Here is a 19,706-nt window from a genome sequence, read left to right as displayed (position 1 = left end):
ATGGGTGCCTGACGGCCACCCGCAATTTTCCCTCGTGGGGGTCCACGACCCCCATAGAGGGAGAATAGAATAGGTGGCTCGCGTAGCCAGCCACCGTGCCCGCAAGGGGCTTTGTTGCGCTCACCATGCTGTCTGAGTCTGGGCAGTCGGGATCCCGATGTCGCACTAATGACTGTCGGGATCCCGACTGTCGGTACCCTATACCACACCCGCTTTTTCATGGTGACGCCCATTAAACTCTGGGCATTCTCATGGCCCAGCACCACCACCATTCCTCCCTCCCCACTGCGAACTGCCCGGCAAGTGAACAACTCGTTGCAACAGTCATTTGTCATTTTTTTTCTACAGTGGGAAGGAATTGGCAAAATGTGCTGATTTTCCCCTAGGCGAAAAATGGGACCTAATTGAATACCTTTGTTAGATTTGGGTGGGATTTGTTCATACAGAAATCTAAATTACAGTGTAAAAATAAAACTGTCTAATATTTTTGAGCTATAGTACATACAAAAGGAGCCAGTATATGCCCTGCACAGAAAGATATAAATGTACTGTACTTGCTTTTTTTGCACTACTTACAAATCTTAGGCGCTATAGTATGTGACATACCAAAAGTAACATGTACCCTTTTGCAATAAGTTTTGGATCAGACTTTAATTGTACAGTATGTTTATTGTTTACCCAAGCAATAATTGTAAAGGGGCATACACACAGGGTGACTTCAGCCCCATTTCTAAACAATATGACTAGATCAATTAGAAATGGAGCACTAATGGCTCCGTGTGTTAGCCAAACAGCAATGACGATGTGAGGTCCCGCGTGTCACCATCGCCCACAGAGAAAGTCTTTCCTGCTAAGATCTCTGGGTTTTGCCAATAAGCATAGGCAAAACCCCAATGAGCACAGATCAATGTGTGCTGAGCGATCTTGCTTAAGCAAAATGCTTAGCACCACCGGCTCCCGTTGCCCTGTGTGTGCAGGTCTTAAAACCCTCAGGAAACAGTAGGCAAACAGAAGAGTATAATGTATAGATGTGGCTGCTCGGGTCTAACCTGTAAACAGGTCCCACGAGCGGCCACATTGCTGTGGCCAGTTCATGGGACTGTACTCAATATGTCATCCTATGGATACTGAGTGGGTGTGAAGTGTGTTTTTTTTTTTGACGCAACTAGCTAGTATGATGAGCAGAGACGCATCTGTATAGTGCCCGATTCTGAGTCAGATGGAACCTGGCCAATTTGATTTGTCAAATAGGGGAAATAGAGTGGGGACATTGAGCTCGCATATAACAGCCCTGACTTGTGGGCCGTACCAATGGAGTGACTTGGGCATGTATTAAAATCTGCGATTCTGAGGCATGTGTATGGGGTGACAGATCCCTTATATCTAGCATGAGGCTGGTGCAAGTGCCACTTCTAATTTTGAAGGTTGTGGCATCTGGCGTGAAATCAGTGGAAGGCGTGGTATTCCACTTGCAGACACATGAAATCTTGCAATAGCCCTATGGATTCCTCCATTAACATAAGGTGCTGTAGTAAATCAGGCTTCTGTGTCTCCCTATAACTACAGCCATGTTGTCTCTTACTCAGAATCATCTCAAAAGAAGCAGAGGGGATGGAGCAACTCACTTATTGTATGATGAACAAACATATTATAAAGAGTAAAGATATATTTGTAAGGAGTTTACTGTATATTTGAATAAAAAAAAAAAGGTTTTGACATGCTCTAATAATAATGATGATGATTAAAATGCATCACAAAAGAAGTGTTCTTTTAACACAAAGTACTTTAAATAATAATGACAGTGTACTAATTCATAAAAAATACTGTAATACAGAAATAGGACTTCTGCACATGTGTTTGAGCCTATTAAACTAAAATTCGGAAACTTAAAATTTGCCTTCAGTAAAAAACAAGAATTACTTGCAAATGAAAAAGCAAATTTTAAAGCAAAATACTTAACCAAGCTGAACATATAGTTTAAATTCAGTAGGCATTATAACGAGATTGCTATACAGTTGATCTTAATCAAATTTTTATATACTTAAGTATACTTAAGTTTTTTTATTGTCGTAAAGGTATTTTAAATTGACCTTATTCCATATACAGTACATTTTATACCGTTTTTTGGCTCTGAATAAGGTACAGTCGCCCTGATTCAGTTTGACTCGGTAAGCAGCGAAGATCGCCCCATCTGAATGGTGCTAAATCACCCCCAGTAGGTGAAAGACAACAAATTGTTAGAATAGGCTACTGTAATTTGTATTTGTATATTAACCTCTTCAGTGGCAATCCCGAGAATTTTCCGGGCTGTGCCTCAGTGCCCAGTCTGGCAAGCCCGGAAAATTCTCGGGATTGCCACTGTTTGGAGCCGGGCAGCGCTGCTGAGTTCACTCTGATCTCAGGCAGTGTCGCGCTGCCCGGCTCCCTCCCCTCTGCGGCGTCGCCACCTCCTCCTCCCTCCTCCTCCCCCCTCCCCTCCGGGTGTTCAATAGAAGTCCCCGGCGCCGGCTTATGACAAGCCGGCTGCCGGGGACAGCGATGCGGCGCGGGGGACGCAGGTCCGGGCAGCCGCTGATTGACAGTTCAGCGGCGCTGCCCGGACCCAGGGGGGTAGTGGTGGTTTTTTTTTTTTTAAAGGGAGCGCTCCCCATAAAAAACTCGCACTGTGGGGAGCGCTCCCCATAAAAAACTCACACTGTGGGGAGCGCTCCCAAAAAAAAAAAAACACCACTGAAGGGGTTAAAAACATTTCCTTTCCACTTGGACCAAACTCATTTTGTGATGATTCACCTTTATAATCTTTTATTTTCGTTGAAGAGCGGGCACGGAACTCAGATGAGACGCATTCAACCGGTTTCTTTATCCGAGTGTTGGTAAAAATGTTTAGATTGCTTGTCTGCGCAAAAAATAAAAATAAATTAATAAACTAAAACTAATAAAGAACAATAACGATCCAAATAAACTACATTGACTTCAGATGCCTAACATCTGATTGAACAACGATGTGGAAATTAAAGAAAAGCACAGATGAAACAATGGCCAGTAAAGACAAACAAAGGACAGTATGCAGGTAATTTATATGGAAAATCAGGTAAGCAATATAACTGTATGAGAAAGGAAAGGGTAAACGTCTGTAAACAACAATATATACCATCCCTTTGGTCATTGGGAAAAGTGAATGGCAGTATGTGGTGCACGTATATACAGATGGAGCACTGGGGCTCGCCAAAATGCCCCCGTTGGCGAGCCAGTGCTCCAACTGACTGGGACATGCAAGCATCTCCCAAGCACAAGCGTCCTGGTTTACGGGTGGCGGGGGATGCAATCCCTGCCCGTCTCTGCTTCAGTAAGACGGGCAGGGTTAAGGGTGGGGGGTGAGGGCGATCGGTGGGGTCCTCCATTGGAAAAGGATGCGTGAGCATCTCGTGCATGTGCATCCCCTGCTGGCAGCTGGCAGGGGCTGGCAGTTGGCAATACCCCCACTAGAAAAGAGCGTCTCCATTTGTACCTCCCCAGATGTTACATTTTTGTGCTGTGAACCAGGATTTACTGCAAACACTTCAGAGTGTACAGTAACTATAGTATAGATAGTTCTCCTTTAGGAGATGGGATGGTTTTAACTCTATGGGGGAAATTTATTAAGATGGGAGATCTAGTTCAGATGGGATGTTATATAGACAACCTACTTCTTATTTATTTAGCACCTTCTAGAAGATACAGTAATAGATAGATAGATAGAATCTGATTGGTTGTCCACAGCAATATCCCATCTGAAATACAGTACAACTCCCATCTTATTAAACTTACCCCATGAGTCCTGTGTTTAGTATGCATTTTGTTATTGTTGCTGAGAGATCCTGTACTGAACTGCAATAAATTACGACCAGTGCAAATGAGTAATGTCTCTGGAAATTTGTGCTAGCTATTACTAGTGTGGATATATGCTAACAGATATTTGGGCGGGACGTAATGAGCTCAGAGTTTGGCGGCTGAGCGGGATGCCGGCCTAACTCAATGTTTTTTTTTTAAACTGTCAATAACTTACCTTTTTTATGAATAAAATGCTATTGGTTAAAAAAAACCTGATAGGTTGCTTATAATTTGCCTGGTGATCTTGGTGTGGGGTTCTATTTCAGAAGAAGACCTAATCACCCTGCTTACCAGAGACCTTCACTTTATGAAAATAAATAAAACCACTGGACAGCATTTATAATAAGTGCTCTATTTGCTATATAAACATTTTTCTATGAGTTATATTGTATGTTTCTTTGAATTTAATGCTGTTTTTACACGCTCAAGATACTGCCGACCACAGTGCCATGTTATCATACAGAACACACCACCTATGACCATGACCATCACCTATGACTATGACCATGCCTTGTTGATGGGTAACTTCATCCCTGTTGTGTTGACTTCTTCATATTTATTTTTATTTACATATATAGTAAATGCACCAATTTGATTTGCATCACTTGCTTAACAAGTTAAATTATGTAAAAAATGACCACCAACACTTATATCATGCACAAGGTAAATAAAAGCAACAACAATTAACTGTAAAGAATAATGGGGCAGATGTATTAAGCATGGTAAAGTGATAACATGGTATTGTCCCCCAGCACTTCCAGCCACTACCCTGCCCCCTCACTCCCTTGTCCTGTCCCCCAGTACTTTCAGATGCTATTCTGCCTCCTCACTGTCTCATCCACATCACTTCCAGCAGCTACCCTTCCCCCCTCACTGCCTTGTCCTGTCCCCCAGTATTTCCAGCTGCTACCCTGCCCTCACTGCCTCATTCTGCACCCAGCTGCTCTGCTCCATCCCACCCCCATCTGTATGGCAATGCCCATCTCTGCCTAATGCTCCAATCCCTGCTCTGTACTGCTCTACCCTATCTGTCCACTTCTTTGCTTCTTTCAGGAGTGCTGCCTGCTGGGGGTATTTGAGGATGGGCGTTTGCAAACACTAATTTACAACAATTATTTCTGGGGAACATGCAAAGGCCATGATATAACACTGTTAATACATGCATGCATGCTTTTACAAAAATTTAAAAATTAGAAGAATCATACATTTTTTGCCATACCTTAAATTTAAAAAACGTATCAGCAAAATAACGCTCAATAGCAGTCTCATTTCCTTGGCATGAGGGCATTACAGGGTCTTCTATCAATCTGTGATATCTTTGATGGCCAGAACAAAACATGTCTAAAATGTTTTCTTTCTATACCCAGAATTAAAATGGAAAATAAGATTGTTAGATATGCTCATCACATTCCAACATTAATAATACACTTTTTATACAGTGAATACACAATGGGGGAGATGTATTGCTGTACGAGACCTGCGAGATGCCAGCCAATCTCGGACTTTTATTTATTAAGAGACAATCATTTATAAGGCAAAACTATACATTTTAAGTAATTGCACTTTTGAAAAAAAGTTCGAGATCAGCTGGCATCCTGCACGTTCCACAATCTTGGACTGTATTCCCTCCAATAGTCTGTATGCGTGAAAAATACATTTTCAAGAAGACTTCATAGAACACCAAAAATAAATAAAATGGCTGAAATATATAGTGACATACATACAGTACACTTCCTGGCAAGTGCATTTCCACCTGGACCATGCATTTCTGCAAAGTGCATGCATTGTCCTGGGGAATTAAGAGCATGATAGGGCATGTAAAGTGCAATGGAATATGCTGTGCTATATAAGAAACTGTAAAAATAAATGTAGTGCCCTCCATTGGTTATACGGAAAACAAGTATCTGCTAGTATCAGCAGGTTCCCAAACAGTGTGTGCCACTCATAATAGGTTGATCCCTGACTATACTGTAATTCTACTGACATCTGAATCTAAATTTCTAAATTCCATTCCATTAATATATTTTATTATGATAGACATCTCTGTATCCTAATCAACACATGTTTCGTCTAAGCTTCATCAGGGCTCCTGACAAATCTTAGGTGAAACACGTGTCGATTAGGATACAGAGTTGTCTATTATAATGAAATATATTAATGGAATGTTATTTAGAAACTGCAGTATATTTCAGGCTGATTCAGATGTCAGTAGAATTATAGTCAGGGATCAACCTATTATGAGTAAAAATGCAATATACACTTAGATCAGTGGTATCTGATCTAATAACCCCTCTTACATCAGTATAGAACAGGATAGAACAGAACTAACAAAATACTGTACCTGATGAACAACTAACATATGATACAGGAATATTAAAATAAAAGTTTGAAACAAAAGTATCAAGTCTAACACTGTGTAGAATCCAGGCAGAATGTCAGTAAATGAGTTGATATTTCAAATGGAGTACAAAATTGAATAAGTAAATACTGAATAAGCATACAATAAACAGCTTCCCCAGTACCAATAAACCATCCACTGTCCTGAGATAGATCCCAGGAACTCACTACACTCCCAAAAGACCAGGGAATATACATTAAATATTATCAGCTGATCATTATACTGACCCCCTAACTATTGAACAAATTAAAATACTGTACTTGTAGATCAATTGATACATGACAGAAGGGTATTTAAACAAAGTAACAGTATTTTTGAAACAACTGTATCTAGCCCGAAAACAGTGTCGTTTCCAGACAGAATGCCAGCAGACTGGATGGTACCACAATTGAGTACCATAAAGGAATAAATAAATGCTGAATGAGCACACAATAAATAAATTCCTCAGTACCAAGGAATCATCCACCATCCTGGCATAGACCCCGGGAACTCACTATACCCCTGAAAACCAGGGAATATACAGCCAAACTGCAGTACAGAGACATCTGACAGCTAACCTGTCTATTTTAACTCTATACACACAAAAACTTCTTCAAATTCTTCTTGTTAGCACTTCACTATATGTATACTGTATGTGTTATGTATGTCATTATTTTAACCTTTAAAAATGTCACCACAATAAAAAGGGGTAACAACTGCGACCCTATATATTAAAAGACAGCAAGGATTTTTCCCTCTTTCTTTAAAAAAAAATAATAAAATAAAACTTTAAGTTTTAAATAAACTAATGGTGTGCAACCACAGTGCAAATACCTTTCTCTTCTTACCAGTAATATACTCTGTTCCATGGATAACAACCCCGCCGCATTGATTATGATAAAAGGTGGTAAGAACAGGTCCCAGAAATAAAGGGACACAAACTTGCTTGTGTGCAGATCTTAAATATTTTCCCTACTGCATTCATTCCTGGGAATGGGTAAGCCTGGTGGGGTTACTGGCCGCAGTGAGCAAATGCCTGTACGTGTTCGGGAAGGGAGGGGGGGTGCTAGGTGTGCATTTAGATGTCAGAGGAGGCTAGTGTGCAGGCTAAGGAGCAGGGTGGATTGGGCTACCGGGATCTTGGGACAGTTGCTGCTGTGCTGGGATATGGCTGAACTCTGTGCTCCCCACAGTGTCTTAGCACAGCCCACTCATTACAGCCACTATCGAAGCCCAGCTATTGGTGGGCAGTGCTCTGAGCTTCCTGCTCAATGTATAGTCAGAAGGGGTGGGATGGTGCACGCTGCTGTGTGGGCCCAGCGCTACACTTGGCAGCAGGTGGGTCACTGATTTCAATTCATAGCTGTTCCCCTTTTACCCAGTAGTGCTGTGCTTTACAGTGGCTGGCTAGTCCCTCCCCTGGGACCAGCCACTAATGAACTGCACTTTATCCCACATTGTCCTTTGTCTCTCCTCCCTCTTCACTTTGTTCATGGCTGCTTCCTTTAACTCCAGAACCAGGGTTGGACTGGCCCAGAGGGGTAACCCCAAGGCCCCTCATCCTCTGCAAGGGAACAGGTTCCAGATTGCTGCTGTGTATTGCTTATCCGGTACACTGTCATGTGTGCACAAGCATGCATATATATATATATATATATATATATATATATATATATAGTACTGGTATCTGCAGAGGTTCCCTTTCAGGTCCCAGAGTAGAAGAAGAGGCGGCACTCAAACGGACTTTTTAAATCAAGTAAATCTTTGTATTAAGTCATAAGTGTAAAAGCAGTTCGACAACGTTTCAAGACCAAAACAACGGTCTTTTCATCAGGTCCATACAATCTTTACATCGTGCAAAATGTGGTCACAAAAGTATCTTACCTCCAGGGAGACTATATAGGGATCAGTGTGCGGTAGCGTGCATACAGGACGCCAACAGCCGGTGCACAGGACTTCCGGTCCGGCGGACCTCTCGGAGCCGCCTCCGAAGGGGAGTGTCCACTCGGCGTCACTATGACAGGGCTGCCAGCGAAACAAACTGTGAATGAAAACGTGAGAAAAAAAAAAAACAAGGCTGTCAAAACCCGTGGAACATAACAAACGTGATGCGTGAGCTACTGTTTAGAGAGATAAAAGTGGGCGGAAAGGAAGTGGAAAATAAAAAATAAATATATACATGTACACATATACAATATACAAATAATATTGAAAAAAGAAGAACGGCTCAAGATGAAATATATTAGTTAAATGATTAATGGCAAGTTATTTTTATATTATGAAAACGGGTCCAATGGAACCACCTCATTATGTGTATATCACCTGGAAATTATATTCCATACGGTGATTTAAACACTATTTCCGTTATCTTAGTGCCATAATAGCTGTATAACACATAATCAGCCCTGGACTTGACAGGTACCGATACTGAGCCGATAAAATGTGGAGCAAAAAACACTCGGTGCACGTCCTCATCTATCAATTATACCTGCTATTGGGTATATCAATGAAATATAGGGCGCTTGTAGAATATAACTACAGTGGGAGTGTAGACATCATCTAAGGTGTCCACTCTGTAGACATCATCTAAGGTGTCTACTCTGTCGACCCGTATAGTAACCGTAATGTAATAGTTGGCCTCAGGCTCGAAGTGTATCCTTTCATCTAGAGCACAACTGCAAAACTTGTATCCATCTGCATATTTAGCCAAAACAGTTCAAAATCAATACCATCATGCTGCAAACATTGTATAGGGAAAAAAAACATACAATAATGAAACTGTCATAAAAAAATGTTCCAAGTGAATTTTTCATTAAGTCCTTTGGGGGACAATGTATTCAATAAGTAAATCCATTTGGACTCACACTGTGACAGTTTTTTAAGGCGATCACCACCTCTAGGGAGCGGTGGAATATGGTCGATTATTTTGCAGCGCATGCTTGCAAGAGAGTGTCCAAGCTCCCTAAAATGCTTTGCCACCGGTTGTTCCACACATTTGGCATCTTTGCCAGCTATGGCGGCCCGAATTGCTGCCCGATGTTGAGCCATTCTAATACGTAGATTACACGTAGTTTGGCCGACATACATAAGTCCACACGGACACGTAATGGTGTATATAATGAATGGCATAATGCATGTCAAGGTGTGTTGTATGCGGAATTTTTTGCCGGTGTAATGGTTTTTAACATAAGCACCCGGTTCCATCGAATTGCAGGTAGTACAGGAAGGGCATCGTACACTGCCGCGGATCTTGTTAGGTAAAAAAGTTTCTCGATTTAAGGGCGTCAAGTTCGTCTTCACCAACATATCCTTGATACTCCTCCCCCTCCTATATGCTGGCATTAGTGATTTATTCTTCAGGCAAGGCAATGCGGGGTCACTTGTCATCATAGGCCACAGACTTTGAATCGATTTTGAAAGCGTCTCGCATGTGGGGGTATATTTCGTGACAAATGGAATTTTATCACCCACCGGTTTCTTATTACTGGTTTTTAATAGGTCATCACGAGACAGTAGCAGAACCTCAGCTTTCGTCTGTAGCAATTTTTTAAGAGGGTAACCACGATCAACGAATTTTTTAATCATGTCATCCAGGGTATCCGCCAGAATGGATTTGTTGCTGGAAATTCGGGCTGCGCGCAGCATCTGCGATCGCGGCAGACCCCTTTTCAATAACGGAGGATGACAACTGGAGTTTAATAGGAAAGTGTTCCTGTCCGTATCTTTATGGAACACCAATGTATCAAATTTATTGTCCTGTAGCACTATCCTTACATCCAGGTAATTTATTGATAAAGCGTCCATAGTAGATGTAAATTTTATAGGGGTATCCTGGATGTTGATATTGTGGATAATCTCCTTTAGCTCCTCTTGAGTGCCGGTCCATAGAATCAGGAGATCGTCTATGTAGCGGCAATACATGAATATTTTGGCTGAGATCGTGACATCATCAAAGAAAAATTGTTGCTCTTTTTCGAACATATATATATATTTGCTATGGCTGGTGCCACCGGGGAACCCATGGCACACCCCGTAGTTTGAATGAAGTATTGGCCATTATGAATAAAGTAATTGTGGGATAACGTGTATTCAAGGAGTTGGATGAAGAGTGGAATTGGTATAAGGTCGAATTTTTTCCGTGTCAGGAATGCCTGAGTAGCTGCCAGTGCTCCAGAGTGTGGAATAACAGAATATAAATACCAATACCAATACCAATTCCACTCTTCATCCAACTCCTTGAATACACGTTATCCCACAATTACTTTATTCATAATGGCCAATACTTCATTCAAACTACGGGGTGTGCCATGGGTTCCCCGGTGGCACCGGCCATAGCAAATATATATATGTTCGAAAAAGAGCAACAATTTTTCTTTGATGATGTCACGATCTCAGCCAAAATATTCATGTATTGCCGCTACATAGACGATCTCCTGATTCTATGGACCGGCACTCAAGAGGAGCTAAAGGAGATTATCCACAATATCAACATCCAGGATACCCCTATAAAATTTACATCTACTATGGACGCTTTATCAATAAATTACCTGGATGTAAGGATAGTGCTACAGGACAATAAATTTGATACATCGGTGTTCCATAAAGATACGGACAGGAACACTTTCCTATTAAACTCCAGTTGTCATCCTCCGTTATTGAAAAGGGGTCTGCCGCGATCGCAGATGCTGCGCGCAGCCCGAATTTCCAGCAACAAATCCATTCTGGCGGATACCCTGGATGACATGATTAAAAAATTCGTTGATCGTGGTTACCCTCTTAAAAAATTGCTACAGACGAAAGCTGAGGTTCTGCTACTGTCTCGTGATGACCTATTAAAAACCAGTAATAAGAAACCGGTGGGTGATAAAATTCCATTTGTCACGAAATATACCCCCACATGCGAGACGCTTTCAAAATCGATTCAAAGTCTGTGGCCTATGATGACAAGTGACCCCGCATTGCCTTGCCTGAAGAATAAATCACTAATGCCAGCATATAGGAGGGGGAGGAGTATCAAGGATATGTTGGTGAAGACGAACTTGACGCCCTTAAATCGAGAAACTTTTTTACCTAACAAGACCGCGGCAGTGTACGATGCCCTTCCTGTACTACCTGCAATTCGATGGAACCGGGTGCTTATGTTAAAAACCATTACACCGGCAAAAAATTCCGCATACAACACACCTTGACATGCATTATGCCATTCATCATATACACCATTACGTGTCCGTGTGGACTTATGTATGTCGGCCAAACTACGTGTAATCTACGTATTAGAATGGCTCAACATCGGGCAGCAATTCGGGCCGCCATAGCTGGCAAAGATGCCAAATGTGTGGAACAACCGGTGGCAAAGCATTTTAGGGAGCTTGGACACTCTCTTGCAAGCTTGCGCTGCAAAATAATCGACCATATTCCACCGCTCCCTAGAGGTGGTGATCGCCTTAAAAAACTGTCACAGTGTGAGTCCAAATGGATTTACTTATTGAATACATTGTCCCCCAAAGGACTTAATGAAAAATTCACTTGGAACATTTTTTTATGACAGTTTCATTATTGTATGTTTTTTTTCCCTATACAATGTTTGCAGCATGATGGTATTGATTTTGAACTGTTTTGGCTAAATATGCAGATGGATACAAGTTTTGCAGTTGTGCTCTAGATGAAAGGATACACTTAACATCGAGCCTGAGGCCAACTATTACATTACGGTTACTATACGGGTCGACAGAGTAGACACCTTAGATGATGTCTACAGAGTGGACACCTTAGATGATGTCTACACTCCCACTGTAGTTATATTCTACAAGCGCCCTATATTTCATTGATATACCCAATAGCAGGTATAATTGATAGATGAGGACGTGCACCGAGTGTTTTTTGCTCCACATTTTATCGGCTCAGTATCGGTACCTGTCAAGTCCAGGGCTGATTATGTGTTATACAGCTATTATGGCACTAAGATAACGGAAATAGTGTTTAAATCACCGTATGGAATATAATTTCCAGGTGATATACACATAATGAGGTGGTTCCATTGGACCCGTTTTCATAATATAAAAATAACTTGCCATTAATCATTTAACTAATATATTTCATCTTGAGCCGTTCTTCTTTTTTCAATATTATTTGTATATTGTATATGTGTACATGTATATATTTATTTTTTATTTTCCACTTCCTTTCCGCCCACTTTTATCTCTCTAAACAGTAGCTCACGCATCACGTTTGTTATGTTCCACGGGTTTTGACAGCCTTGTTTTTTTTTTTTTCTCACGTTTTCATTCACAGTTTGTTTCGCTGGCAGCCCTGTCATAGTGACGCCGAGTGGACACTCCCCTTCGGAGGCGGCTCCGAGAGGTCCGCCGGACCGGAAGTCCTGTGCACCGGCTGTTGGCGTCCTGTATGCACGCTACCGCACACTGATCCCTATATAGTCTCCCTGGAGGTAAGATACTTTTGTGACCACATTTTGCACGATGTAAAGATTGTATGGACCTGATGAAAAGACCGTTGTTTTGGTCTTGAAACGTTGTCGAACTGCTTTTACACTTATGACTTAATACAAAGATTTACTTGATTTAAAAAGTCCGTTTGAGTGCCGCCTCTTCTTCTACTCTGGGACCTGAAAGGGAACCTCTGCAGATACCAGTACTGTATATCTCTATATGGAAGGCACCTCGGCATTGATCCAGTGGTCCTGAGTGCCAATCCCCCCTTGCTTTATATATATATATATATATATATATACATATCTCCTATATATTTGGCTACATCTGTCACTCAAAGTGGGTGTCTGTGTCTATAACGCTCTGTTCCTGGACTTTCCTCTTAATGTGTGATTGCCTTCATCTGTGCTGAACACCTTTCTGAGAAATTAACCTGTTTAAAACAGGTGATGGCAATCATACATTAAGGGGAAGTCTAGAAACAGAGCATTGTGTCCCTCCTGGAGAGGGTCATGTTGGGAGGTATGTGACAGAGAACCAGCCCAGTGAGCCCACAGACAGTGCCAGACACCCACTGCCTTCCCATGTTGCCCAGCACTGCTACTCCACAGCCACCAGGTGAGCGCCCCCCTCCCGTGATTTGCGGCAAAACCTCCCCCCCCCCCCTCCCGCGATTCGCGGCAAAAACACCCGCTCCCCCGCGACCCACCCTACCGCGATTCGCAGCAAAAACACCCCCCGCGACCCCCCCTCCCGCGATTCGCTGCAAAAAGAACCCCCCCCACGACCCCTCCCGCAATTCGCGGCATAACCACCACCCCGCGACCCCCCTCCCGCGAATCGCGGCAAACCCTCCCCCGTGACCCCCCCCCCCCGATTCGCAAACCCCCCCCCCCCCCGCGACCTCCCTCCCGCGATTCGCGGCAAAAAGAACCCCCCCGCGACCCCCCCTTGCACGATTGGCGGCACCCCCCCTGCGACCCCCCTCCCGCGATTCGCGGCACCCCCCCGCAATTCGCAGCAGCCCCAGGATAAAATGGCACATGCAAAACACTGACATGGCTATGGTCGACAATGAAAAAGATTGACATGAGTTTTTGAAGATTTATTTTTAATTTTTTTAATTTTTTCATATTCATTGTCATGTGTCGACATGGACACCAATGAAGTGGCACACTTATGTCAACATTTACATGTGTTGACCTTTCTGTGTTGATTTTTTCTTGTGGCGATTCGCGTCACACCCCCCCGCAACCCCCCCTCCCTAGATTCGCGGCACCCCCCGTGACCCCCCACCTCCCGCAATTCGCGGCAACCCCCCACCGGAACCCCTGTGAACCCCGCCCTCCCGCGATTCGCGGCACCCACCCCCGCGACCCCCCCTCCCGCAATTTGCGGCACCCCCCAGTGATTCGCGGCAGCTCCAGAATTAAATTGCACATGGAAAACACTGACATGGCTATGGTCGACAATGAAAAAGGTTGACATGAGTTTTTGAAGTATTTTTGTCATTTTTTGAATATTTTCATATTCATTCTCATGTGTCGACATGGACACCAATGAAGTGCCACACTTATGTCAACATTTACATGTGTTGACCTTTCTGTGTTGATTTTTTTCTTGTGGCGATTCGCGTCACACCCCCCGCAACCCCCCCTCCGGCGATTCGCGGCACCCCCCCCCCCGCGACCTCCCCCCTCCCGCAATTCGCGGCAACCCCCCACCGGAACCCCATGAACCCCGCTCTCCCGCGATTCGCGGCACCCACCCCCCGCAACCCCCCCCCCTCCCGCAAATCGCGGCACCCCCCGCGATTCGCGGCAGCCCCAGGATTAAATGGCACATGCAAAACACTGGCACGGCTGTGGTCGACAATGAAAAAGGTTGACATGAGTTTTTGAAGATTTATTTAATTTTTTTAATGTTTTCATATTCATTGTCATGTGTCAACATGGACACCAATGAAGTGGCACACTTATGTCAACATTTACATGTGTTGACCTTTCTGTGTTGATTTTTTCTTGTGGCGATTCGCGTCACACCCCCCCCCCGCAACCCCCCTCCCGCGATTCGCGGCACCCCCGTGACCCCCCACCTCCCGCAATTCGCGGCAACCCCCCACCGGAACACACGTGAACCCCGCCCTCCCGCGATTCGCGGCACCCAACCCCCGCAACCCCCCCCCTCCCGCAATTCGCGGCACCCCCCGTGATTCGCGCCAGCTCCAGAATTAAATTGCACATGGAAAACACTGACATGGCTATGGTCGACAATGAAAAAGGTTGACATGAGTTTTTGAAGGTTTTTTTTTTCATTTTTTGAATATTTTCATATTCATTCTCATGTGTCGACATGGACACCAATGAAGTGCCACACTTATGTCAACATTTACATGTGTTGACCTTTCTGTGTTGATTTTTTCTTGTGGCGATTCGCGTCACACCCCCCCCACCCCCCCCTGCAACCCCCACTCCCGCGATTCACGGCACACACACACACCCCCGCGATTCTCGGCACCCCACCCCGTGACCCCCCCCTCCCGTGATTCACGGCACACCCCCCGCGACCCCCCCTACCATGATTCGCCGCAACCCCCGTAACCCCCCTCCCGCGATTTGCGGCAACCCACCCCGCGACCCCCCTCCCGCGATTCTCTGGCAATCCCTTCCCTCCCGCGATTCGCAGCATCCACCCCCCCACAACCCCCCCTCCTGCAATTCGCGGCACCCCCGCGACCCCCCCTCCTGCAATTCGCGGCACCCTCCACGACCCCCCCTCCCGCGATTCGCGGACACCTAAGTTGCAATACAGGGCATCTTTCATACAATTCTAACCATATTTCTCATATACAAACGTTCACAAATTAAGGGGGCGCAGCTCCTTACGACGGTGTGAAGAGCGCCCGTAGGGCGCGATGAATCACCTAGTATATATATATACATATATATACACATACACATACACACGTACCTTTTCTGGGGAGGGATACCTCTGGCCATGATGCAGGCACCTCCTTTCATTGCCACTGCCCACTGGTTCTGACAGAGTGCCCTGTGCCTGTGCTATGATGACAGGCACCAAGACTGGTGCATGCGCAGTACAAACTTCTGTACTGTGCATGCGGCCAGCTTCTATGGGTTGCTTTAGCAACAGCCCATAGAAGGAACCAGCGTGTGCGCAGTACCATTATAGTTACTGTGCATGCACAATTGCCGATTCTGAACGACAGCCCGCAGAAAGGAGTCCCGGATGGAGGGAACACTCCCAATGGGCATTCCTTGGTGACTGGCAGACTTAGAAAATGAAGTCACTGCCAGTCACAGTGAAGCCGGTGCAGTCTCAAAGACTGCATCTGGCTTTTCTACTGTTGCAGATTTTACCGGGGGGTGCTGCAGCCCTGCAGGCCATAGGTAAAAACTGCCACTGGCCACATCCATAAACATGGCAGCTATCATTGCAATCTCCCAGTGGGCCCTTCATGCCACAGTATAACCCTGTCCATTATTATCCTTTACCCTTCCCAGTATCTTACTACACTGCTACATTTGAGATCAGTATGCATAACCAGTGAGTGGGATGCCAGCCATCAGAAGACTGACAGCAGCATCCCACTAAACAGAATAATGCACAGTTCGTGCTGTGCTGTGGCAGCAAAGGGATCTGCTCAGATCCCCCTTTGCAAACCAAGACCTTCCTCCCATAGAATGGAACAGGGTTTACAGAGTCACAAGCAAACTCTGTTATCTTTGATGAATATTAGGTGGCCCTATCAGGCCCTTAGTAATGAATGGGCCCATCAGTAATTATGAATAGGCATCTTAGGAACATTGGAACTACAGAATATAAGGGGTTTAATCCATAAAAAAAAAGAGTTGATGTTCATATTTATGTACACATGCCATCTCTAATGCAGAATACGGCAAAAAGTTTATACTTTACAAAGAAATCTTATAAACCATATTCATTCTTGAATCAAACATTATGACTAGAAAGTCATTAGATAAGAAAAAGTGTGAGGATCTCTTTAACTGTATGTCCTATCTTTATCCACATGTTATATGAATCTAATGAACCAAACTTACAAAAACTGATATATATGAGGTTTCTCTATGAGGTTTGTGAAGTAGGAAACCTTTATCCACAGATCGCACGGAGCACCTGGAACCAGACTCTGCTGTAATTTTAAGATTCACCTTGTCTCCAGGACGGACCTGATCTTCAGAGAAACTGAGTTGCACCTGTTTAAAAAGCATTAAGCAGAAGACAAAAGTACAGTAAGATCTAAAAATATATTTAAAAAATTGTAGTTGCAGAAGAAGTTTAACAATTGGGCCCCTCTGCAAGTGACCCTGCAGAGTTATCATGATAGACTAGCCCACAGGTTCTCAAACTTGGTCTTCATGTTTTGCAGGTCTCCTCACAGATTCACAATTGAAATAATTAGCTCCACCCGGGGATCTTTTAAAATGTGTCAGTGAGTAATGAATGCACCTGCTGGGTGACCTGGAATTCTGGAACTGTGTGGCGTCCTGAGGACTGAGTTCCAGAACACCTGGACTAGACTAACCCAGATCAGTAGCCACTGAAAAGCCTGATATGTAAAGTAATTATATTATTTATATAAATCCCCACGTACATATGTAATGTGAACTTTACTTTAAATCACCTCTTAATACTTCCATAGATAGTTTCAAAATTGTGAATCATTCTAATGCATAACTGTATAAAAAAGAGCAATTTACAGTAATACCAATAAATACTACTAAAATATGAAAGCTAAGTTACATATTCCAGATGACATATAGGGAATTATTCTGGTTGATTCGCAAAGCTACAAATTCGCAGCCTTGCATGTCCACCAAACCCCGCCTTCCTAACGGTTGGCTGGCGCCACCCATTCGCAAGCGCAATTCGCATGCAGGGCATGCAAATGGATGTAACACAGTAACATCCATTCACAGGCAGGGGGGGGGGACGCCCACATCTTTCGATGATCGCCGACTTTTAAGTCACTTACATATGCGTGCACTCTAGGAAGGAAATGGACGGGCAGCTGACATTCGTTGATATCAGCTGCCCGCCCCCGCGTCATGGCCTCATTAGCATGAGAACGCCTAGAGTTTTAATGGGAACATCAATGAAACACTGGGCATTCCCATATGCTAATGGAGCCACCCCTCACCCCTCTCCGCCCCCCGCCAGCTGTCCTGGGTGTATGCATCCACGGCAAACAGACTGTTCGCTGTGGGTGCACGCACCCTGCGTATGCACATGCGCAGAAATGCGCATGCTCACAGTGCCATCATCGGTCCCCGTGTGAAACAACCAGAATAAGGGACATAATGTTACGTGTGTCGTTCTTAAAGACCACTCTAGATTCAAGTCTATTTACTGTACAGCTACAACTGTATTTTTTGGAAACTTCCGATGAAACATTCAAGCTTATATTTATCAATATGCGGTAATACCAAATATTTTATTTACTGAGTTATGTCGAGATAGAAAATCTATCATTGGAGGTTAACAAAAAACTGTGCCAAAGTAGTTCAATGCTTATCTACCTGGTGATCTGTCGGAAGAGAGCCAATCCAAATCCCTTTTGCAAGTGCATGACCCAGGTTCAGTGCTGCCATCAGAAACTTTGGGGCCAAGTTGACTCACTTGACTTACCATAACCTGACTCCTGCTTCCTCATCTCCTCTTCCGCTGAGCTGCATCCCGGAGGTCCCAGAGCGCAGGCTTATTCAACTCGGGATGCCGGTGGCCAATTAAAAGCACCGGCTGGGGAGCCAATCAGTGCTCACGTACCGGCAGCCGCTCTGATTGGCTGCCGCTACACAAGCTCTGATTGGCTCAAAAGCTGATGCAGCATTTTAATTGGCCACCACCGTCCTGGGTCGAATTAGCCTGCACTCCCGGACCTGCTTTGTTCAGTTCACTAAGCACAGCACAGTGGAGACAGGTGGGTAAAATGACCTGCCCCGTCCCTCTCAGAGGCCAGGGCACAGGACAGCTCTACCCACAGCACCCCCCTATTGGCGGCTCTTCCCAGGTTTCCCGGGTTACATAATGTAGTGTACATGCACTGCTCTAAACAATACAATATGGGTCTTATTCTAGTTCATTCTTTCTTACAAAATCCTTCTTAGATGGACAAAACCATGTGCACTGCAGGGGGGCAGATGTAACTTGTGCAGAGAGAATTAGATTTGGGAGAGTTATTTTGTTTCTGTGCATGGTATATACTGGCTGCTTTATTTTTACACTTCAATATAGATCTCACTTTGAGGTAAAACCCCAACCAAATGTAATTCTCTCTGCACAAGTAACATCTGCCCCCCTGCAGTGCACATGGTTTTGTCCATCTAAGAAGGATTTTGTCAGAAAGAGTGAAATAGAATAAGGCCTTATGTTTCCAGCAAATCCGCTGTCCATCAGGCCTACATATCGGCAGTACACATTGCACAATTCAGAGGTAAAGTATGACAGGACATTGTAACATGCCATGCTGCATTTAGGAGCGTGGCATCATTAACAATAAATTTGTACAATGGCCATCAGTGGCGCCGGAACGGGGGGGGCGAGGGGGCAGCTTGCCCCCCCCAAAATTACTGAGGCGCTAATATAGGCGGGCGGGCGGGCGCAGTGGCGTCACTAGGCGAGTGCGGGGGGTGCGGCCCGCACCGGGTGTCACCAGTCAGTGGGGTGACACCAAAATCAGCCGTGCTGCTGCACCCCCCTAGAGACGCCACAGCCAACGGGAGACGTCCCTGCATCTGCGCTCACACGCGCATAGGTAGCTGACAGCCGGGCAGACTGTATGTGCGCTGCCCGGCTGTACTAGTATGAGGAAGGAGTTTCTGTATTTTCACAGATCTCCTGCTGGACCGCCGGGCAGCCAATCAGGAGCGGCTATCAATGCCGCCGCTCCTGATTGGCTGCCCGCCGGTCCAGCGGGAGATATGAAAATAAAGATTATCCTGCGGAGACTACAGACGGGCAGCGCACAT

At 44.6% G+C, this 19,706-nt stretch overlaps 1 protein-coding gene across 1 annotated transcript in view; it reads right to left on the bottom strand.

Moving 5' to 3' along the window:
* LOC146009767 (alpha-2-macroglobulin-like protein 1) overlaps positions 1 to 19,706 on the bottom strand; it is a 171,592-nt gene that overhangs the window by 68,377 nt on the left and 83,509 nt on the right. The window contains exons 16-18 of the mRNA XM_083150228.1: positions 16,779 to 16,934; positions 5,090 to 5,227; positions 2,791 to 2,896 (exon numbers count right to left, since the gene is read on the bottom strand). Of these exons, the coding sequence (XP_083006354.1) occupies positions 2,791 to 2,896; positions 5,090 to 5,227; positions 16,779 to 16,934 (400 nt within the window). The remainder of the gene's footprint in view (positions 1 to 2,790; positions 2,897 to 5,089; positions 5,228 to 16,778; positions 16,935 to 19,706) is intronic.

The sequence above is a fragment of the Crinia signifera genome, chromosome 6, assembly GCF_055691185.1.
Source record: "Crinia signifera chromosome 6, ASM5569118v1, whole genome shotgun sequence".
Taxonomy (NCBI): Eukaryota; Metazoa; Chordata; class Amphibia; order Anura; family Myobatrachidae; genus Crinia; species Crinia signifera.
The sequence above is the reverse complement of the archived record's forward strand: the minus strand, read 5'-3'. Positions and strand labels throughout refer to the sequence as shown.